Genomic DNA, 23,415 nt, shown 5'->3' on the forward strand with positions numbered 1-23,415 from the left:
TGGGTGAGGGCGGAGGGCCAAGCGACCCTGGTGGAGGGTGTCTCAAGCCATTGAAGACCTTGGGCTCTTCCTCTGACAGATCCAGGGAGCACTGGGTGACTCTGAGCAAAGGAGGCACAGGATCTGATGTGGGTTAAAAGGGGACCTCTCTCCTGGAAGGTCCTGCTGTGGGCGAGTAGAGGCAGGTGAGCAGCGTCACTGGCTCATCTGTCACGTGCAGATGAGAGTGGTGCCTGCCTCTTCGGTTGCCAAGGATTCAATGAGTGAAGGTGCAGCAGGGCCCAGGCGCCTGGGAATTGTCAGTGACCACCCCCTCGCTCATGTGTGGCCGAGCCCTGTGGAGATCAGGAAGCAGCCAGCAAAGCCTAGCTGGTGAGGGGGACATGCACGTGGCTGCTGGAGCTCGGATTTTCAAGTCTGTCCCAACTCTAAGGTTCTGGAAAGGCCTAAGGAAGTCATATGCCTTGAGTGGACGGTGGGGGGCGGGGAGGATGGGTGGGTGTCACCTGGAGATTGGAGAGGCTACCTTCCCTCGCTTCCACACAAGGCAGCTGGGCTGAGGTGTGTAGCAAGAATGCCTGGACAACCTGACTTGCCATTTGAGGTGATCAGCTGTGGCCTGTACATTGTGGCCTCCACACTGAATAGTCAGTGGCCAGCACTGGGAACAAGGCTGGCCTTGGTGACTTAAGGTCTCTGGGGAGATAAAGGGTACAGGACTGTTCCAGGCCTAGGCAGAACTGTGATCTACACGCAGTTGTCATTCAGTGTTTACACTGCACTTTCACTCCTCCAGTTCTTTGTTTGCTAACAGGGACAAAAACCTACACTTAGGTATGCTGCCACCAAGTGCTGGCTGGTGTCTCTGTCATGGACATGCAGCCCAAAAAATAAGACTTGTACCATAGACATGTCTTACCAGAGAGAAAAGTATGTTTTTTCTCTTCTCATCAAAACTGTAACTTTAGTTTTAAAAACCTGGTATGAACATTACAGTTTAAAAGAGGCAAATAGGAAATTTTTCTAGAGCAAGCTTAAGAATAAATATTTAGGTACGCTTCTTGAAAATGCATAATGATCAACAATTATTATATTTTAACCAGGCTCTTTTCCCCTGACTTTTTTTTCCCCCCGAGAATGAAATAGTTTTGTTTTTCCCTTTTGATTATAAAATAATACCTGGAGTGGCTGGATCAAAAAGGCTACTATACCTTTTAAAATTAAAACTATAATGCCAAATTGTTCTCCCTAGTCCTTGGCTAAAAGGTGCCTTTCTAAAAGGCATCTAGAACTCTATCCTCAAGTTATAGTTCACTTAGCCCCAAGAATTTCTCCCTTTGAAAGCAGGTTTCACAGCTGTCAGGATTGGGATATTTTGTGATTCTTTCTGGTGAATGTGTGTGTGTGTATGTGTGTGTGTGCATGCGCTGTTTGTTTTCTTTATGTTGAAGTGTAATCCATACTGAAAGCTGTAGTCTTTGACCTTCATCAGTAAGGGCTTCAAGTCCTCTTCACTTTCAGCAAGCAAGGTTGTGTCATCTGCATATCACAGGTTGTTAATGCATCTCCCACCAATCCTGATGCCACATTCTTCTTCATATAGTCCAGCTTCTCGTATTATTTGCTCAGCATACAGACTGAATAAGTCTGGTGAAAAGATGCAACTCTGACGCACCTTTCTCGATTTTAAACCATGCAGTATCTCCTCGCTCTGTTCGAACAACTGCCTCTTGACCTAGGTAGAGGTTCCTCACGAGGGTAATTAAGTGTTCTGGAATTCCCATTCTTTGCAATGTCGTCCATAATTTGTTACGGTCCACACAGCCGAATACCTTTGCGGAGTCAATAAAACACAGGTAAACATCTTTCTGGTATTCTCTGCTTTCAGACAGGATCCATCTGACATTAGCCATGATATCCACATCCTCTTCTGAATTTGGCTTGAATTTCTGGCAGTTCCCTGTCAACGTACTGCTGCAACTGCTTTTGAACGATATTCAGCAAAATCTTACTTGCATGTGACATTATTGATATTGTTCAATAATTTCCACATTCTGTTGGGTCACCTTTCTTTGGAATGGGCATAAATATGGCTCTCTTCCAGTTGGCTGGCCAGGTAGCTGTCTTCCCAATTTCTTGGAAATTTCCAGAGCGGCATCCATTTATTAAAACATCTCATTTGGTATTCTGTCAGTTACCAGAGCCTTGTTTTTCACCAATTCCTTCAGTGCAGCTTGGACTTCTTCCTTCAATGCCATCGGTTCTTGATCATATGCTTTCTCCTGAAATGGTTGAGTGTCAACCAGTTCTTTTTGGTACAGTGATACTGTGTATTTCTTCTATCTTCTTTTGATGCTTCCCACGTCATTCAATATTTTGCCCATAGAATCCTTCAAAATTGCAACTCCACGCTTGAATTTTTTCTTCAGTTCTTTCAGCTTCAGAAATGCAGAGAGTGTTCTTCCCTTTTGCTTTCTTTCTCCAGACCTTTGCACATTTCATTATAATACTTTATTGCGTCTTCTCAAGCTGCCTTTTGAAATTTCTGTTCAGCTCTTTTACTTCCATTTGCTTTAGCTACTCCATGTTAAAGAGCAAGTTTCTGAGTCTCTTCTGACATCATTTTGGTCTTGTCTTTCTCTCTGTCTTTTTAATGACCTTTTGCTTTCTTCATGTATGATGCCTGTTGGGGGTTGAATTGAGTCCCCTAAAAATCTGTCAACTTGGCTAGGCCAAAATTACCAGTATTGTATGACTGTCCACCATTTTGTCATCTGATGCGATTTTCCTGTGTTGTAAATCTTATCTCTAGGATGTTAATGAGATGGGATTAGTGGCAGTTAGTTGATGAGGCAGGACTCAATCTACAAAATTAGTTGTGTCTTAATTCAATCTCTTTTGAGATATATAAGAGAAACTCAAGGACAGAGACATGTGGACCTCATAACACCAAGAAAGTCATGCTAGGAGAGGAGTACATCCTCTGGACTCAGGATCCCTGGGCTAAGGAGTTCCTAGTGCAGGGGAAGATTGATGACAAAGATCTTCCTCCAGAGCCAACAAAGAGAGAAAGCCTTCCCCTGGAGCTGACGCCCTAATTTGGCCTTCTAGCCTACTAGACTGTGAGAGAATAAACTTTTGTTTGTTGAAGTCATCCATTTGTGGTAGTTCCATTATAGAAGCACTAGATAACTACGATAATGTCCTTGCTTTGTCTTCTTGAGCCACCCTTTGAAATCTTCTGTTCAGCTCTTTTACTTCTTCATTTCTTCATTTTGCTTTAGCTACTCGACGTTCAAGAGCAACTTCGAGAGTCTCTTCTGACATCCATTTTAGTCTTTTCCTTCTTTCCTGTCTTTTTAATGACCTCTTGCTTTCTTCATGTATGATGTCATTCCACAACTTGTGTGGTCTTTGGTCATTAGTGTTCAATGAGTCAAATCTATTCTTTAGATGGTCTCCAAATTCAGGTGGTATACTCAAGATCATATTTTGCTCTCGTGCACTTGTTTTAATTTTCTTCAGTTTCAGCTTGAACTTTCATATGAACTGACGGGTCTGTTCCACAGTCAGTCCCTGGCCTTGTTCTGGCAGATGACATAAAGCTTTTCCATCATCTCTTTCTGCAGATATAGTCAATTTGATTCCTGTGTTTTCCATCTGGTGAGGTCCACATATATAGTCACAGTTTATATTGTTGAAAAAAGGTATTTGCAATGAGGAAGTCATTGGTCTTTCAAAACTCTATCATGCAATCTCCGGCATCATTTCTATCAGCAAAGCCATATTTTCCAACTACCAATCCTTCGTGTCCAACTTTTGCATTCCAATCACCAGTAATTCTTCTCTGACCGTAAAGCCACAAAAGTAGAAATCAAGAACAGAAAAAGCAGGGAAAAGAAATCAAACACATGTAAACTGAACAACACCTTGCTCAAAAACTACTGGGTTATCGAAGAAATTGAGGATGGAATAAAGAAATTCATAGAATCCAATGAGTATGAAAATGCTTCCTACCAAAACCTTTGGGACACAGCTAAAGCAGTGCTCAGAGATCAACTTACAGCAATACAGGCACATATCCAATCACCAGTAATTCTCAGTGCACCTTGATTTCATGTTTCATCAATTCCAGACTGAAGAAGTTGGTAAAAATCTTCAATTTCCTCATCTTTGGCAGGGGGGGTTGGTGTATGAATTTAATAGTTTTATTAACTGGTCTTCCTTGTAAGCATATAGACATTATTCTATCACTAACAGCTTTGTACTTCAGCATAGATTTTGAAATGTGACTAGGCCCCAGGCCTTGTCTTTAAAAGCCCATTTACCCACTAGTTAAATACTGTGACTTCCTGGCCTCCTCCTGTCTCATGGAGCTTACAGGTTGATTTTTTTTTTTAATGATGCTCACTGAAATCCTACTGTGTGGCCCCTGGGAAGCTACAGCAATAGCTCGGACAGGACAGGACTTCAAGCCTGATGTTTATTTATTTTTATTGTACTTTAAGTGAAAGTTTACCAATCAAGTCAGTCTCTCATACAAAAATTTGTATACACCTTGCTATGCACTCCTAGTTGCTTTCCCCCTAATGAGACAGCACACTTCTTCTCTCCACCCTGTATTCCCCGTGTCCATTCAGCCAGCTTCTGTCCCTCTCTGCCTTCTCATCTCCCCTTCAGACAGGAGCTGCCCACGTAGACTCATGTGTCCACTTGAGCCAAGAAGTTCACTCCTCACCAGTATCATTTTCTATCCCATAGTCCAGTCCAATCCCTTTCTGAAGAGTTAGCCTCGGGAATGGTTCCAGTCTTGGATCAACAGGTCTGGAGACCATGACCTCTGGGGTCCTTCTAGTCTCAGTCAGGCCAGTAAGTCTGGTCTTTTTACAAGAATTTGAGGTCTGCATCCCACTGCTCTCCTGCTCCTTCAGGGGTTCTCTGTTGTGTTCTGTCAGGGCAGTCATCGGTTGTAGCCTGGCACCATCTGGTTCTTCTGGTCTCAGGCTGATGTAGTCTCTGGTTTATGTGGCCCTTTCTGTCTCTTGAGCTTATAGTTACCTTGTGTCTTTGATGCTCTTCATTCTCCTCTGCTCCAGGTGGGTTGAGACCAATTGATGCATCTTAGATGGCCAATGCTAGCATTTAAGACTCCAGATGCCACTCACCAAAGCGGGATGCAGAATGTTTTCTTAGTAGACTTTATTATGCCAATTGACCTAAATGTCCCTTGAAACCATGGTCCCCAAACCCCCGCCCCCGCTACACCAGCCTTTGAAGGGTTCAGTTTACTCAGGAAACTTCTTCGTTTTTGGCTTGGTCCAGTTGTGCTGACCTCTCCTGAATTGTATGCTGTCTTTCCCTTCGCCTAAAATAGTTCTTGTCTACTATCTAATTAGTGAATACTCCTCTTCCTATCTACCCACCCTCATAACCATCAAAGAATATTTTCTTCTGTATTTAAGCTTTTTCTTGAGTTCTTATAATAGTGGTCTCTTACAACATTTGTCCTTTTGCAACTGACTAATTCCACTCAGCAAAATGCCGTCCAGATTCCTCCATGTTATGAAATGTTTCACGGATTCATCACTGTTTTTTATCGATGTGTAGTATTCCATTGTGTGAACATACCATAATTTACTTATCCATCGTCTGCTGATGGGCACCTTGGTGGCTTCCATCTTTTTGCTATTATAAACAGCGCTGCAATGAACATGGGTGTGCATATATCTGTCTGTGTAAAGGCTCTTATTTCTGTAGGATATATTCCAAGGAGTAAGATTCTAGACTGTATGGTAGTTCTATTTCTACCTTTTTACAGAAACGCCAAATCGATTTCCAAAGTGGTTGTACCATTTTACATTCCCACCAGCAGTGTGTAAGTGTTCCAGTCTCTCCACAACCTCTCCAACATTTACTATTTTGTGTTTTTTGGATTAATCCCAGCCTTGTTAGAGTAAGATGGAATCTCATTGTAGTTTTGATTTGCATTTCTCTGATGGCTAACGATCATGAGCATTTCCTCATGTATCTATTAGCTGCCTGAATGTCTTCTTTGGTGAAGTGCCTGTTCATATCCTCTGCCCATTTTTTAATCGGGTTGTCTTTTTTGTTGTTTTTGCAGTATCACATAGATTTTAGAGATCAGAAGCTGATCGGAAATGTCATAGCTAAAAACTTTGTCCCAGTCTGTAGGTAATCTTTTTACTCTTTTGGTGAAGTCTTTGGATAAGCATAGGTGTTTGATTTTTAGGAGCTCTCAGTTATGTCTTCTCCTCTGGTGTTTGTGTATTGTTAGTGATGTTTTGTATATTGTTTATGCCATGTATCAGGGCTCCTAGCTTTGTCCCTATTTTTTCTTCCATGATCTTTATCGCTTTAGATTTTATATTTAGGTCTTTGACCCATTCTGAGTTCGTTTTTGTGCATGGTGTGAAGTATGGGTCTTGTTTCACTTTTTTGCAGATGGATATCCAGTTATGCCAGCACCATTGGCTAAACAAACTGTCTTTTCCCCATTTAACTGACTTTGGGCCTTTGTCAAATATCAGCTGCTCATATGTGGATGGATTTATGTCTGGATTCTCAATTCTGTTCCATTGGTCCATGTATCTGTTGTTGTACCGGTACCAGGCTGTTTTGACTACTGTGGTGGTATAATAGGTTCTAAAATCAGGCAGAGTGAGGCCTCCACCTTGTTCTTTTTTGTCAGTCCTGCTTTATTTATCCGGGGCCTCTTCCCTTTCCACATGAAGTTGGTGATTTGTTTCTCCATCTCATTAAAAAATGTCGTTGGAATTTGGATCAGAATTGCATTAAGCCTATAGATTGCTTTTGGTAGAATAAACATTTTTACAATGTTAAGTCCTCCTATCCGTGAGCAAGGTATGTTTTTCCACTTATGTGGGTCTCTTTCGCTTTCTTGCAGTAGTGGCTTGTAGTTTTCTTTGTATAAAATCTTTTACGTCTCTGGTAAGATTTATTCCTAAGTATTTTATCTTTTGGGGGGCTATTGTAAGTGGTATTGATTTGGAGATTTCCTCTTCCTAGTTCTCTTTGTTGGTGTAGAGGAATCCAACTGATTTTTGTATGTTTATCTGGTATCCCTATACTCTGCTGAACTCTTCTATTAGTTTCATTAGTTTTCTTGAGGATTCTTTAGGGTTTTCTGTGTAGAAGACCACGTCATCTGCAAATAGAGATACTTTTACTTCTTCCTTACCAACCTGGATGCCCTTTATTTCTTTTTCTAGCCTAACTGCTCTGGCTAGGACCTCCAGCACAATGTTGAATAAGAGTGGTGATAAAGGGCATCCTTGTCTGGTTCCCATCCTCAAAGGGAATGCTTTCAGACTCTCTCCATTTAGGATGATGTTGGCTCTTGGTTTTATATAAATACCCTTTATTATGTTGAGGAATTTTCCTTCTATTCCTATTTTGCTGAGAGTTTTTACCATGCATGTGTGTTGGACTTTGTTAAATGCCTTTCCTGCATCAATTGATAAGATCATGTGGTTCTTGTCTTTAGTTTTATTTATATGATGGATTACATTGATTGTTTTTCTAATGTTGAACCATCCCTGCATACCTGGTATGAATCCCACTTGGTCATGGTGAATTATTTTTTTGATATGTTGTTGAATTCTATTGGCTAGAATTTTGCTGAGGATTTTTGCATCTAAGTTCATGAGGGATATAGGTCTGTAATTTTCTTTATTTGTGGTGTCTTTACCTGGTTTTAGTATCAGAGATATGCTGGCTTCATAGAATGAGTTTGGGAGTATTCCATCCTTTTCCATGCTCTGAAATACCTTTAGAAGCAGTGGTGTTAACTCTTCTCTGAAAGTTTGGTAAAACTCTCCAGTGAAGCCATCAGGGCCAGGACTTTTCTTTGAAAAGGTAATTAAAAAAGAAGAGATTGAAAAGGTAATTTAAAAACTCTCAACAATCTCTTCTTTTGTTATAGGTTTATTTAGTTGTTCCACCCCTGTTTGTGTTAGTTTAGGTAGGTAGTGTGTTTCTAGAAATTCGTCCCTTTCTTTTAGGTTTTCAAATTTGCTACAGTATAATTTTTTTAGTAGTAACCTGATATGACTTTTAATTTCAGTTGGGTCTGTTGTGATATTGCCCATTTCATTTCTTATTCAGGTTATTTGTTTCCTCTCCTGTTTTTCTTTTGACAGTTTGGCCAATGGTTTATCAATTTTGTTAACTTTTTCAAAGACCCAGCTTTTGGTCTTATTAACTCTTTCAATTTTTTTTCTGTTCTCTATTTCATTTAATTTTCAAGCCTGACATTTAAACAAGGATCTCAATGCTAGTGGTAAAACCCATTGCCAACAAGTTGATTCTGACTCATAGTGACTCTGTAGGACACAGCAGAACTGCCCCCACAGGGTTTCAAAAGCTGTAATCTTTACAGAAGCTGACTGCCACATCTTTCTCCCATGGAGCGGCTGGTGGGTTTGAACTGCCGACTTTTCGATTAGCAGCTGAGATCTTAACCACTGTACCACCAGGACTCCTAATGCTAGTGGTAGTAAAGTAAAACAGTCCCGAGGTGCTTAAGGTAACAATTTTAAGTGCCCCCGAACCCTACTCCCCAGAGTTAACAGTTGAATTGTAGTGATTTTTAAACTTTTGTGACTGTGACCCATGGTGAGAAGTACACACATCCATATAAATATCTGAAACGAATGTTTCACCAAACACTACTTACCTTTACTACATCGGTATAGGTCCATGTGTTTTCTTTTTTGGTCTGTTCCTTTTATTTAATTTGTGGTAATACTATTAAGTTGAACTATATGAAACTGACATCTTTGTCGTCAGGTCACTCAAATACGGGCACTTCCATATGGCTCAACCTACTTGTGACCCACTGATGACATTTTAGGAGCCCTGGTGGTACAGTGGTTAGGGGCTCAGCTGTTAACCAAAAAGTGGGTGGTCCGAACCCACCAGCCACTCTGCAGGAGCAAGATACAGCAGTCTGCTTCCGTAAAGATATAGAGCCTTGGAAACCCTATGGGACAGTTCTACCTGTCCTATAGGGTCACTATGAATTGAAATCCACTCAAAGCGCTGCATCCCAGTTTGAAAAACATTAGCAGCTAAGGTCTTAACCACTGTGCCACCAGGGCTCCTGGGTATGCGTCTAGTTATTGTTATATTTTTAAACTGAGACTGAACTTCCATTTTTTTCACGTAACATGGCATGGGCATCTTTCCACACTGGTATGTTACAGTGCCACCTCACCTTCTCAGGGGCTTCCCATCACCTACCACATGCACATACCCTGGTTCAGGTAACTAGACCACGCAGAAAGCACTTAGGCTGTGTCTTAGTCACCTAGTGCTGCTATAACAGAAATACCACAAGGGCTTGACTTTAACAAACAGAAATTAGTTTTCTCATAGGTTAGGAGGCTAGAAGTCTGAATTCAGCATGCCGGCTCTAGGGGAAGGTCTTCTTTCTCTGTCGGCTCTGGGGAAGGTCCTTGTCTCTTCAGCTCTATTCCCGGGTGATCTTCATGTGACATGGCATCTATCTTCCCCCATCTCTACTCTCTTGCTTGCTTCTTTAATCTCTTTTATATCTCAAAACAGACTGACATAAGACACACCCTACATTAATACTGTTTCATTAACATGACAAAACCCGTTCCCAAATGAGATTATAAACACTACAGGGGTTAGGATTTACAACACACACTTTGAGGGGACACAATTCAATCCATAACAGGTTGCTTCCAGTTTCTTGCTGTTTCAAACCATGCCACAGTAAACTCCCTTGTCATAAATGTTCATGCACCTTGGAACTGGAATTTCTGTGGTCCAGACTCCTGCGGTAGGACGACAGACCCCGACAGTCTGGACACTTCACGTTTTGACTATCGATGTGTCTCAAAGCCCTTGACTAGGAATTATGCTCACTCTCTGGCCTTGTGTGTGTGCTTGGTGGAGGGCAAAGGGGTGCCAACTGAGTGCCCGGCCTGGCACCCTGCCTAGCTTCCCACCTGTCCACAACCTTCTTCTGCAGGGTGAGAAGCTCAAACTTGCTCCAGACCTCTCCCTCTCTAGATAATTTTCATGGAACCACCTGCAAAGACAGTGCACTTTACTGTCAACCAGGCCTGAGTTTGAATTGCTGCCCAAGCTTCTTAAACTCTCCAGACTGCATTATCACATCTACAAAAAGAGAATAGACTTCAGGGTTGCCGGGTGAAGGAGAAAATGTGGAGTGCTTTGAAAATGGCTTACAGGGGTGTTAGCCATTATCTTCAACGTGCGCCTGATGGTTCTTTCCCAAGCATTAAACAGAGCCCAATGTGTCTGTCAGTTTGTCATACTGTGGAGGCTTGTGTGTGCTGTGATGCTGGAAGCTATGCCACTGGTATTCTAATACCAGTACGGTCACCCATGGTGGTCAGCTTTCAGCTGAGCTTCTAGACTAAGACAGGCTAGGAAGAACGATCTGGTGGTCTACTTCTGGAAAAGAAAAAATAGCCAGTGAAAACCTTATGAATAGCAGCGGAACATTGTCTGATATAGTGCTGGAAGACGAGCCCCTCAGGTTTGAAGGCACTCAAAAGATGACTGGGGAAGACCTGCTGCCTCAAAGTAGAGTCAACCTGAATGATGTAAATGGAGTCAAGCTTTCAGGACCTTCATTTGCTGATGTGGCACGACTCAAAATGAGAAGAAACGGCTGCAAACATCCATTAATAATTGGAACATGGGGTGTACGAACCATGAATCTAGGAAAATTGGAAATCATCAAAAATGAAATGGAATGTATAAAGATCGATATGCTAGGTATTAGTGAGCTGAAATGGACTGGTATTGGCCATTTGGAATTGGACAGTCATATGGTCTACTATGCTGGGAATGGTAAGTTGAATAGGAAAGAGGTTGCATTCATCGTCAAAAAGAACATTTCAAGATCTATCCTGAAGTACAACGCTGTCAATGATAGGATAATATCCATATGCCTAAAAGGAAGACAAGTTAACACTACTATTCAAATTTACACACCAACCACTAAGGCCAAAGACAAAGAAATTGAAGATTTTTTACCAACTTCTGCAGTCTCAGATTGATCAAACATGCAATCAGGATGTATTGATAATTACTGGTGGTTGTAATGTGCAAGTTGGAAACAAAGAAGCATCAGTAGTTGGAAAATACAGCCTTGGTGATAGAAATGATTCCAGAGATCACATGACAGAATTTTGCAAGACCGACAAATTTTTCATCGTAAATGCCTTTTTTCAACAACATAACCAGCGACTATACATGGGGATCTTGCCAGATGGAAAACACAGGAATCAAACTGACTACATCTGTGGAAAGAGACAATGGAAAAGCTCAATATTATCAGTCAGAACAAGGCCAGGGGCCAACAGTGGAACAGGCCATTAATTGCTCACATGCAAGTTCAAGTTGAAGTTGAAGAAAATTACAACAACTCCACAAGAGCCAAAGTAGAACCTCGAGAATACCCCACCTAAATTTAAAGATCATCTCAAGAACAGACCTGATGCATTGAACACTAATGACCAAAGACCACACAAGTTGTGTAATGACATCAAAGAGGCCATTAAAAGGACAGGAAAAGAAAAAACCAAAATGGATGTCAGAAGAAACTTGCTCTTGAATGCTGAATAGAAGAAATGATGAAAGAAAAGAGCTGACCAGAAGATTTCAAAGGGCAGCTCAAAAAGACAAAGTACTATAATGACACGTGCAAAGATGTGGAGCTAGAAAACCAAAAAGGAAGAACACGTTCAGCATTTCTTAAGCTAAAAGAACTGAAAAAAAAAATTCAAGCCTCGAGTTGCAATATCAAAAGATTCAACGAACAAAAATACTGATTGACGCAGGAAGCATCAAAAGAAGATGGAAGGAATACACAGAGTCACTGTACCGAAAAGAATTGGTCGATATTTGACCATTTCAGGAGAAAGCATATGATCAAGAACCGATGGTACTAAAGGAAGAAGCCCAAGCTGCGCTGGAAGCACTGGCGAAAAACAAGGCTCCAGGAACTGACGGAATACCGACTGAGATGTTTCAACAAAGGGGTGCAGTGTTAGAAAGTAGTCACTTGTTTATGCCAAGAAATTTGGAACACAGCTACCTGGCCAACTGTCTTAGTCATCTAGTGCTCCTATAACAGAAATACCACAAGTGGATGGCTTTAACAAACAGAAGTTTATCCTCTCACAGTTCAGCAGGCTAGAAGTCTGAATTCAGGGCGTCAGCTCCAGGGGAAGGCTTTCTCTCTCTGTAGGCTCTGGAGGAAGGTCCTTATCATCAGTCTTCCCTTGGTCTGGGAGCATCTCAGCACAGGAACCTCAGATCCAAAGGACGCACTCTGCTTTCTTGGTGGTATGAAGTTCCCATGTCTCTCTGCTTACTTCTCTCTTCTATAACTCAAAAGAGATTGGCTTAAGACACTGTCTAATCTTGTAGGTCTCATCAATATAACTGCTGCTAATCCGTCTTATTACATCAGAGTGATAGGATTTACAACACATACGGAAATCACATCAGATGATAAAACGGTAAACAATCATACAATTATACAAGGGAATCACGGTCTAGCCAAGTTGACAGATACTTTTGGGGGGCACAATTCAACTCACGACACCAACCAACTGGAGGAGAGCCATATTTATGCCTATTCCAAAAAAACGTAATTCAACAGAACGCAGAAATTATCCAACAATATCATTAATATCACATACAGGTAAAATATTGCTGAAGATCATTCAAAAGCGGTTGCAGCAGTATATTGACAGAGAACTGCGAGAAATTCAAGCCAGATTCAGAAGACGACATGGAAATAGGGATATCATTGCTGATGTCATATAGAACCTGGAGGAAAGTAGAGAACACCAGAAAGATGTTTACCTGTGTTTTACTGACTATGCAAAAGCATTCAACTGTGTGGATCATAACAAATTATGGATAACATTATGAAGAATGGGAATTCCAGAACACTTAATCGTGCTCATGAGGAACCTGTACAAAGACCAAGAGGCAGTTGTTGGAATAGAACAAAGAGATATTATGTGGTTTAAAGTCAGGAAAGGTATAGGTTAGGGTTGTATCCTTTCACCATACTTATTCAATCTGTATGCTGAGCAAATAACCCCAGAAGCTGGACTATATGAAGAAGAATACGGCATCAGGATTGGAGGAAGGCTCATTAACAACCTGCGTTATGCAGATGACACAACCTTGATTGCTGAAAGTGAAGAGGATTTGAAGCACTTACTGATGAATATCAAAGACCACACCCTTCAGTATGGATTGTCCCTCAACATAAAGAAAACAAAAATCCTCACAACTGGATCAATAAGTAACATCATAATAAATGGAGAAAAGATTAAGTTGTCAAGGATTTCATTTTACTTGGATCCACAATCAACACCCACGGACGCAGCAGTGAAGAAATCAAAGGACGCATTGCATCGGGCAAATCTACTGCGAAAGACCTCCTTAAAGTATTTAAAACCGAAGATCCTCCCTTGAAGACTAAGCCATAGTGTTTTCGATCGCCTCATATGCATGTGAAAGCTGGACAATGAACAAGGAAGACTGAAGAATTGATGCCTTTGAGTTATGGCTTGGTGAAAATATTGACTATACTACGGACTGCCAAAAGAAGAAACAAATCTGTCTTGGAAGAAGTACAGCCAGAATGCTCCTTAGAAGCAAGGACAGGGAGACTTCGTCTCACATACTTTAGACATATTATCGGGGGGATCAGTCCTTGGAGGAGGCCATCATGTTTGGTAAAGTAGAGGGTCAGCGAAAAAGAGAAAGACCCTCAACAAAATGGACTGACACAGTGACTGCAACAATGGCCTCAAGCATGACAAAAATTCTGAGGATGGTGCAGGACCAGGCAGTGTATCCTTCTGTTATGCATAGGGTCTCTATGACTTGGAACCGACTCAAGGGCACCTAACAAGAACTCTGCTAGAAGTCCCTGGATGGTACAAATGATTAAAATGTTCAGCACCTAATGGAAAGGTTGAAAGTTCCAAGTCCACCCAGAAGTGCCTCAGAAAAAAGGCCTGGCACTCTATTGCAAAAAGCCAGTCATTGAACACCCTATACAGCACAGTTCTACTCTGACACACAAGGGGTCACCAGGAATCAGCATTAACTCCCCATCAACTGTTTGGTTCCTTTGTGCTGTCTACTCACACTTACCCTATAGTGAACTTGTGGAAGGGCTCAAAATAACACACGAGACTCACCCTTCTGAGCTTACAATCTGCTTGCTTCCTGGCCTCAGTTTCCTCAGTTTTTCTGGATCTCTTGGGTACTAAACTAAGGGAAAGAACCAAACTGTTGGACAAAGTCACTCATTCAACAGCAACTATTTATTGAGCATCTACTATTTGCCAGTCACTGTGGGCCTCAAGAAAACCCTGGTTGTGTAGTGGTTAATGTTTAAGTGCTACCGCTGCTAACTAAAAAAGGTCAGCAGTTCCAAGAATCCACGAGGCACTCCTTGGAAACCCTATGGGGCAGTTCTACCGCCCTATAAGGTCGTTATGAGTCAGAATCGACTGGACAGCAGCGAGTTTTTGGTGGGCCTCATTTTTGTCATCAGCAAACGTGAGATTGTTTTTCTTCAAAGGGAAACCATGGGCTCAGGCGGGACAATTCTTGTGAGGGTCTGTCCCCAGCATTGCAGGACACTACCTACTATCCCTGCTTCCCACCGTCTAAACGTGGGGGAATCTTCCCTCCGTCGCTGAATCAACCCAAAACACGCAACCCCACCCCACCCCGCACATTTCCAACGGTCCCTAGGGACCAATACCGGCATTCAGGAGCCTGGCAAGGGGGAGGCCCAATTCCTGTTCCGTCATTGGCAAATTTAGGATGACACCAAGGCCCCAAAAGAGCGGGATCTGGACCACGTTTCCGGGTAACAGGCCCTTACACAGCCTCCAGGACAGCCCCAGGTCATGAGGCTCTCGCTTCTGACTCCTGGGTCCCCGGCTGGCCACACCTTTTTGCAGGTACTCCCTACCTGGCCAAGATCCAACCCATGAACTTCAGGTTTCCGTTCCCGGCCGAGTTTTTGGGTCCTGGGAGGACGGAATAGACTCGCCCTCGCCCCCAACTGTCGGCCCTCGGGACGCGAAGGGTTAAGGCAGGTGGCCGCGCAGAAGCCGCGCCGCCGCTAGAGGGACCCCAGCAGAGACACAGCGCGGCCGCTCTGAGGTCACGTGGGGCAAGGGCGGGCCCAAAAAGGGCTGGCCAATGGGCTGTGCTGTCGCTGGGCGTGATAGCCAATAGGAGCAAGGAGCGGGGATCCCAGGACTAGGAAGAAACGGCGGCCGGGAGGGGGCTGCTGGGATCATGGGGCTTCTGACCATTCTGAAGAAAATGAAGGAGAAAGAGCGGGAGCTGCGACTGCTCATGCTGTATCCTCCCGGACGGCGGAGCCGCTAGGGTAGTGGGGTCCCAGCCGGGGGGCAGTGACAGACGCCCCCTACCGGGCGCGGGGTGCGCGGCCGGCCAGCTCGTACCAACTGCCCATTGTGCGTCACGCACGTGGGCCCTACCAATCGCTCGGGCTGGGGCCGAGAGGAGGCCGTACCATCGGCTCGGGGAGGGGGGACTCCAGTCCAGAGGCCAAAGGTGTGGGCCTAAAGGCGCAGCGGAGGGACCAGGCGTCCCAAGCGTAGCGGGGCGATAGGGCCCGGAGGTGACTCAGACGTCACCGTCCGGAGGCCTGGCACGAGCGTGGGACCGCTGTCCTCCCGGCTCTGACCTCTTCCCCCCTGTCCGAGGGTGCCGGCCCCGGCCCCGCCCCCAAACTCGGAATCCCGGGGACGCGGCCCCGCCCTCTGCTCCCGGGGGGCGAGGGTTGGTTCCGCTGGGCGGTTTGCTTGCGGGCTAGACTGTGTGTGACACCCCGCGGCCCCTCGGTGTCCCCGAAGCTGAGGACTTGTTAGCCCCAGGGTCCCTGCATTCATTCACCCTACTCTGTGTGGCGCAGTGGTAAAGAGTTCCGTCGTTAACCAAAAAGGTTGGCAGTTCGAATCCACCAGCCGCTCCCTGGAAACCCTATGGGGCACTTCGCGCCTTTCCTATAGGGTTACTATGAGTCGGAATCCACTGGACAGCAGTGGGAGTTTTACACTGTGCCGGGCCACGTGGGGCATCTGAGACCCACTAGTTGGGCCAGCAGAGAAGTCGCTTATGCGCGCAAATAATTTAAAAATATGCCCGCCGTGTTCATTTTAAAGATCCCGGAGAAAGGCGCAGAGAATTCACTCATTCAAGAAATACGTATTTATGGAGCGCCTCCTGTGTGCCATGTTTGCTAGGTAAAACAGCAAAACAAAGTTCTGTCCTCTTGAATGTTATAGAATGCCTGAGGGGAGAAAGATGATAAAACAAATAAAATATTTTTTGTGGGGAGAGAAGAATGCCGTTAAAATAGGGTGAGCCAAGAAAGGCTCCTGGAGATGACGGGTGAGTAAAGTGAGGGGTGAACTGTGTAATTACCTGGAGAAGACTAGTCAAGGCAAAGACAAGGGCAAGTGCAAAGGGCCCAAAAGGAACTCAGCTGGTGCGTTCAAGGGCAGTGTGACTGGAGAGAATGAGCAGGGAAGAGAGCACTAGAAGATTAGGTCAGAGGTGTCTGGGGAAGACAGTCCAGGCAGGGTCTTGTACAGAGGAGAAGAGTGGTCTGACTTTGGCTTCTGTGTTGCAAATAGAGGACATGGGTTAAGGGCAGAAGGGGGAGACCAGTTAGGGGTCAATCACGATAATGAGAACGAGATAGGATGGTGGCTTGGATCAGAGTGGAATCATCATAGTGATGAAGTAGGAAGGTAATGAGAGAGCAGGCAGGAATTGCTCCTGGATTGGCCAACGGTGTGAGAAAGCAAAGTCAAGCCTGACTCTTGGCTTTCTGGCCTGAGCAATTAGAAGAATGAGGAGCCTAGCTGACAGAGAAGACCAGGGCAGAGCAGGTCGGGACAGGGATGGAAGCTGAGAGCTCACTTGGCCATGTGAGATGCCTCTGAGACATCCCAGGAATGTCAGGGAGGCAGCTGGGTTTTGGGACAGGTGACCAGGGGAGCAGCTGGGCGAGAGGCATCAATTTGGGAGTCAACAGCATAAAGATGGTATTTGCAGTCAGGATCCTGGATGAGCTCACCTAGAGGGTGAGTGTGACAGAGAAGAGAGTGAAGTGTACTCCGTCCAATCAAGAGATCAGGGTGATGAGGAGGAGCAGCCAGGAGATATGAGGAGGCCCCAGCGAGGACATGTCTCAGAGCAAGGGCAGCATGGGTCAGGGAGTGAGAGACAGGCAGGTCTGTCAGGTGCTGCTGGTAGAGCTGGAAGATGGGAACCAAGCACCGACCAGCCATTGGAGAGCACAGTGGAGGTCTCTGGGGACTGACCATGGCAAGAGCAATTTTAGGGAGGCAGAGGGAGCAGAAGCCTGATGGAAGTGGGCTCTAGAAAGAGCAAGAGGGCAGATTGGGGAGAGTGATGGAGGCAGCGTTTCGAGGAGCTTTGCTGTAAAGGGAAGGAAATAAACAGCTAGCTGGAGAAAGGAGAGGGAACAAGAGAAGGTTTTGTTTGCTTTTTCTAAGCGGGGAGTAACAACAGTGAGGTTGTCAGCTGATGGGAATGATCCCGTGTGGAAGGAATCATGGATGATGCAGGGAGAGGGGAGAAATATCAGCTGCCAGTTATCAGGGGCCGTGGCTGGGTTTCAGGGCAGGTCCTCTCATCACCCCATTTCATGGCTTGAGTCACTTGCCCCAGGTAAGGTGAGCAATAAGAGGCTGAGCCCAGGGCCTGTGTCCCTCCACACACACACACACGCACACACACACACACACCACACACACACCACACAGAGCTACAAGTCCCCGTAAGTGTTGGAAGGAAAGAGGAAGGTTGTCTCTCCCACTTGGGGAACTCACCATTCCTTTGCACACTCATTCAGCAGTAAAGGGTTTGGTACATTCCAGAAACAACGAAGAAAGGGTAGGTGCCCCCAGTTATTTGCTCCTGCTGTTCCCTCTGCCTGGAATGCCCTTCCCCAGTCTTTCAGAAAACTGACTCCTTGTAGTTCGGGCCTCACCTCAAGACACCTTCTCACAGAAGGTGACCTTCTCAGAGCCTCATCATTGGGTTTCTGAAGCTCACCAGCATCTTAAGTTTCTCACTGGTTTGCACTTTTTCAGCTGTCTCCTTGCTCAATTGTGAGCTGCCCAAGGGTGGGGACTTTGTCCTCTTATCTGGGGTGCCCCCAGCATCCAAAAGGGGGCCTGGCATGTAGTAGATATTCAGTAAACATTTGTGGAATGAATTAAGGGATGACAACACCCACCTTGTCGGTGAAGTAGAGATGATAAGATGTTTATTTCTTGATCCTTCATATTTATCGTGGGTCGATGGCAGGCCAGGCATGTGCTCAACTGACTTTGATTTGTGGTGAGTGACAATGCCACCAATCTGCAGAGTGTGAGCACTTCTCCTTAATCCGGTGTGCCCCAGTGGCCTGGACAATGCTGGCAAAACAACCATCCTGAAGAAGTTCAATGGGGAAGACATCGACACCATCTCCCCGACGCTGGGCTTCAACATCAAGACCCTGGAGCACCGTGGGTGAGCAGGATTTCGGCGGGCGGGTGGGCAGGGAGGGTGGGAGAGGGGCTGGGCTGACCCTCCAGCTGCCCCCTCCCCTGCCCAGATTCAAGCTGAACATCTGGGATGTGGGTGGCCAGAAGTCCCTGCGGTCCTACTGGCGGAACTACTTTGAGAGCACCGATGGCCTCATCTGGGTGGTGGACAGCGCCGACCGGCAGCGCATGCAGGACTGCCTACAAGAGCTCCAGAGCCTGCTGGTGGAGGAGGTAGGCAGGGGCCTGCCTGGGCGGGGGGCTTCCACCAGATGCTCGGAGGGCTCCAGGACCCCAGAGGGTCACTTAGGGCCATACCCTGGTCCTTCACTGAGCACCCTCGGGGAGGCAGAGACACACCTTTCACTTGATTCAGGGAAGCCCATGGTGCTGTGGGCAGGGCACATGCTGTGGACCGGGACCTGGGGTCATAGCCCTGTGCTGTCACCGCTTCACAGCTCTGAGCTTCAGTTTCCACACCTTGGAATGACAGCCACATTATCAGATGACTCATGGTCAGTGCATGGAGCTCTGAACCTGGTTCAGGAGTCGGATTCTTTGCTGTGTGACCTCGGGAAAGACATTTAACCCCTCTGAGCCTTTACTTCCTCTTCTTTAAAATGGGGATTATAAGTGGGGCGATCGTATAACTTGTTGTCCAAAGTAGAGCACTTTTTTAAAAAATAAAATCTTAGATTCTGAGAATGTTGTGAAGATAGTACAGAGAGTTCCCATCCACCCTTCATCCAGCTTCCCAGATGTCAACAGTGTATGTGTCAGAACTAAGAAGTTAACCTTGTTGGCACCGAACAGCAACAATAACACTATTGGCTAAACTATAGACTTTTTTGGGGTTTCTTCTTTTTTCCACTAATGATATTAGTGCAAAAATGAGAGAAATCCAAAGTCTATAGTTTAGCTGATAGTATTGTGCCAAGGCTAATTTCTAATGTCATCAGTGCAAATTTAGAATTTGATCCAGGCTAAATAAAACAAAACCAATTACCATTGAGTCGATTCCAACTCATGGCAACCCCAAATGTGCAGAGTAGAACTGTCCCATAGGGTTTTGAAGGCTGTGACCTTTGGGAAGCAGCTCCCTAGGCCTTTCTTCCAAGGCACCTTTGAATGTCTTTGACCCACCAGTAAGCCCTGAACCAGTTGTGCCTCCCAGGGACACCTGATTCAGGCTGCTACATTGTATTTAGTTGCAAACCAGGGCAGTTTGAGAGTGAAAGAGGAAGAGGGTATTGTTAATAATTACGCAGATTGAGACAAAAGTAGGTTAGTGGTTACCGTGGACTGGGGGGAGGGGGAGTGGGGAGCTATAATTTTAAAAAATATTTATTTATTTATGCAGGGTCAACAGGTGTGAACAGGACTGTCCCAGGCACACAGGGACACGTGGTCTCCTGTATAACAGCAGCCCCCAAGGTGTTGAGCAGGTCAGATGGGAGCATGGCTGTAAAGTGCTCAGCCAGGCCTGGCACACCGAAGCTCTATGTAGTTAGGTCCACATGGAGGGAGCCCAGTTGCACGCACATATGGAAATAACTAGAGTCAGGAGCAGAGAGTGAGGCCTGTTGGGAGTGAACCAGTTAAAGGGCTGCAGAAACTTGATAGAGAAGAAGGCCCCTGGACATTCCCTGAGCAGTTCAGCTCATCAGACGCAAGCACCCCAGAACCACAGAAAGATCGTCTTGTCCAGTACCCCTCCCCATTTATGGAAGGAGAAATTGAGGCACAGAAGGGTGCGGTGCCCACTGGGTGGTGATTGAACTGGAACCAGGGCCCCACCCAGCCCAGGTCTCCCTCCAGCCCGTGTGGCGCCAGCCTCCATGACCTCTCCCTCCACCACGGGGCCTTGTCCAGATTGATCTCTGACCCCAGATGCTCTGGGAGATTAGAGGAGGGGCTGGGCTGCCTGGAGCGGGGCTGGGACACCCTCTGAGCCTCCCCCACAGATCCCCCACAACTACCTCTGTCTTCTCTCCCTAGCGCCTGGCCGGAGCAACCCTCCTCATCTTTGCCAACAAGCAGGACCTGCCTGGGGCATTGTCCTCTAATGCCATTCGCGAGGTGAGACGAGGCCTTGGGGAAAAGGGGTATGCGTTTCCTCATTATTTTATTTTAAAAGCATTTGTTAGTGCCCTACTGTGTGGCAGGACCTGTGGGGACACTGGAGATTCAGCGCTTAATAAGGCCTAGTGGTGCCCCTAAAACGCTCAACTGCTAACCAAAAGGTCGGTGGTTCGAATTCACCAGCAGCTTCTCGGGAGAAAAGACCTGGCAATCTGCTCCTGTAAAGATTACAGCCTAGGAAACCCTATGATCGCTGTGAGTCAGAATCAACTCAGCGGCACATTAACAACAGTGGTGCCCCAGCCTGGGGGAGGCAGACCTGCAAGTCGATTATTCCAAGAGCTAAGAGGAGCTAGCCTGTACTGAGTGTTCTCTCTGTGCTGGGCTCTTTGCAGGCCTTCACTCATTTAATCCTCACAACAACCTCCTGAGGAAGGAACTACTATTATCATTTTACAGACGGGGGAACAGGCTCAGAGGGACTAGGAACTTGTCCAAGGTCACACAGCTAGCAAGTAGAAAAGCCGGGATTCAAACCCAGGCTTATCTGGCCCCAGAGCCTGTATTGTAACTGTTAGTCTAGCTCTTGAACACCAGAATGACAAAGAAGGGATTAGAATCTTGGTTCTGCCCCTGACAAGCTGTGTGACTTTAGGCATGTTGCTTAATCTCTCTGAGCCTGGGTTTCCTCCTCTATAAAGTGGCCAACACAATCCCTATCTCCTGGAACCTTGGGAGGAGTAGATGAGAGGACATTTGTAGGGCCCTAGTGCAGTCCCTGGACCCTAGTGGAGGCTCAGGAGCCTCAGTTGCTGTCCCATTACTAAGGGGCAGTGCTGGCGTGGCGGTGTACAGAGAGCCCAGGCGTCCCAAGGGGGCTGACGGACCTCCCAAGGCCAGGGGAGGCTGCCTTGAGCAGGGCTTTGAGGGAGACACAGATGTCCCTGGGGTTGCAGGTAGGCGGGGCCTGTGGTCACCTAGCCCTCCCGCCCTTCCGCCTTCCCAGGCCCTGGAACTGGACTCCATTCGCAGCCACCACTGGTGCATCCAGGGCTGCAGCGCCTTCACTGGGGAGAACCTGCTGCTGGGCATTGACTGGCTCCTGGATGACATTTCCAGCCGCATCTTCACAGCCGACTGAGCCGCCCTGGACGCCCACCTCCCAGTCCAGACCCTCCCTTCCTGCACCCCAGCCCCGGCCATACACCATCCGTAGGGGGTGGGAGTCAGCCAGCTGGGCTAACACTCCCCGCCCCCTCCACATCCTGCTGCTGCTGCTGCTGCCCACTGCTGCTCCTGGGCCAGTCGGCTCCCGTGATAGGAGGCCTGCTGCCCTGGCTGCTACCCCCACTCCCCACCTGGCTCCCCTGGGGCTGCCACACTAAGAAGGGGACACTGGACCTGGGAGGAAACAGCCTCTGCTGCTACCGAGGCTATGGGCCTCGTCTTTGCTCCGCTGTGAGAATAAATCACTCCTTGCTCCTGGCTGAGTCATCTGTTGGTTGTCTTAGTCTAGTGCTGCTATAACAGAAACACCACAAGAGGATGGTTTTAACAAAGAGGAATTTATTCTCTCACACTCTAGGAAGCTAAAAGTCCAAATTCAGGGTGCCAGCTCCAGGGGAAGGCTTTCTGTCTCTGTGGGCTCTAGAGGAAGGTCCTTGTCATCAACCTTTCCCTGGTTGAGGAGCTTCTCAGCGCAGGGACCCCGGGTTCAGAGGTTGTGCTATTCTCCTGGCTCTTATTTCTTGATGGTATGAGGCCCCCTTGTCTCTCTGCTCACTTCTCTCTCTCTTATATCTCAAAAGAGATGGACTCAATACACAAACTAATCCTGTAGATTGAGTCTTGGGTCGTTAATATAACTGCCTCTTAACCATTATGCCACCGGGGTTTCCAAACTGCCTCTAATCCTTCCTAATTAACGTCACAGAAGTAGGATTTGCAGTACATAGGAAAATCACGTCAGATGACAAAGTGGTGGACAATCACACAATACTAGGAATCATGGCCTAGCCAAATTGACAAAGTGGTGGACAGTCACAATACTAGGAATCATGGCCTAGCCAAGTTGACACATTTTGGGGGGATAGTATTCAATCCATACCTCTGGTCCACCAGCTTCTTAGAGAGCCCCTGAGGGCCCACAGTCCAGCGAGACAGAGGGAGCAGGTGGCCTTTGTCTGAGGGTTAACTGGGCACGGGAGTGAGAAGGTAGAATATGCTCAGAAGCGGCTCCCCGAGAACCACTGGAAGCCAGCGTCTGCCAGAGTCTGGAAGAGCCCTGGACCCTTGCTTGTGCCCCTTGCTGCCCAGCCCGGTTTGCAAAACACCTGTATGCACATATGTGAGGACATACGGTTGACATTTAGTATCCGTTGGAATGTATTCAGCTACAAGTCACAGCAAACTCAATGCAAATGGTTCAGTGATAGGAACATGTACAAACTCATGAGCTGAAAGGTCCCGAGGACATCGTCAAGGACCCGGGTTCTTTCTGTGTTTCAGCCCTGCCCTACGCAGCATCGCTGGCTTGTTCTCAGGGACCCTGCCCTCCCTGGTAGCCTCAGTCTCCAGCTCCTGGTCCTCAGCCAGCAATGTCTAGAGACAATCATGATTTTCCCTGGACTTCCCCTACTGCCTCATCAGC

At 46.3% G+C, this 23,415-nt stretch overlaps 2 protein-coding genes across 3 annotated transcripts in view; one reads left to right on the plus strand and one right to left on the minus strand.

The window, feature by feature from the left end:
• The window catches only part of BATF2 (basic leucine zipper ATF-like transcription factor 2), a 28,830-nt gene extending 13,593 nt beyond the window's left edge, over positions 1–15,237 (minus strand). For both annotated transcript variants that reach the window (XM_049892423.1, XM_049892422.1), the window contains exons 1-2: positions 15,059–15,237; positions 14,274–14,346 (exon numbers count right to left, since the gene is read on the minus strand). In XM_049892423.1, the coding sequence (XP_049748380.1) occupies positions 14,274–14,346; positions 15,059–15,078 (93 nt within the window). In that variant the 5' untranslated portion in view covers positions 15,079–15,237. The remainder of the gene's footprint in view (positions 1–14,273; positions 14,347–15,058) is intronic.
• Positions 15,238–15,300: 63 nt separating this feature from the next.
• Positions 15,301–22,248, plus strand: ARL2 (ADP ribosylation factor like GTPase 2). Its single transcript, XM_049892426.1, has 5 exons — positions 15,301–15,455; positions 18,559–18,669; positions 18,755–18,917; positions 20,682–20,762; positions 21,772–22,248. The coding sequence occupies exons 1-5, from the start codon at positions 15,391–15,393 to the stop codon at positions 21,904–21,906; spliced, it is 555 nt and encodes a 184-aa protein (XP_049748383.1). The 5' UTR covers positions 15,301–15,390; the 3' UTR covers positions 21,907–22,248.
• The last annotated feature ends 1,167 nt before the right edge of the window (positions 22,249–23,415 follow it).

The sequence above is a fragment of the Elephas maximus genome, chromosome 7 (assembly GCF_024166365.1).
Source record: "Elephas maximus indicus isolate mEleMax1 chromosome 7, mEleMax1 primary haplotype, whole genome shotgun sequence".
NCBI lineage: Eukaryota > Metazoa > Chordata > Mammalia > Proboscidea > Elephantidae > Elephas > Elephas maximus.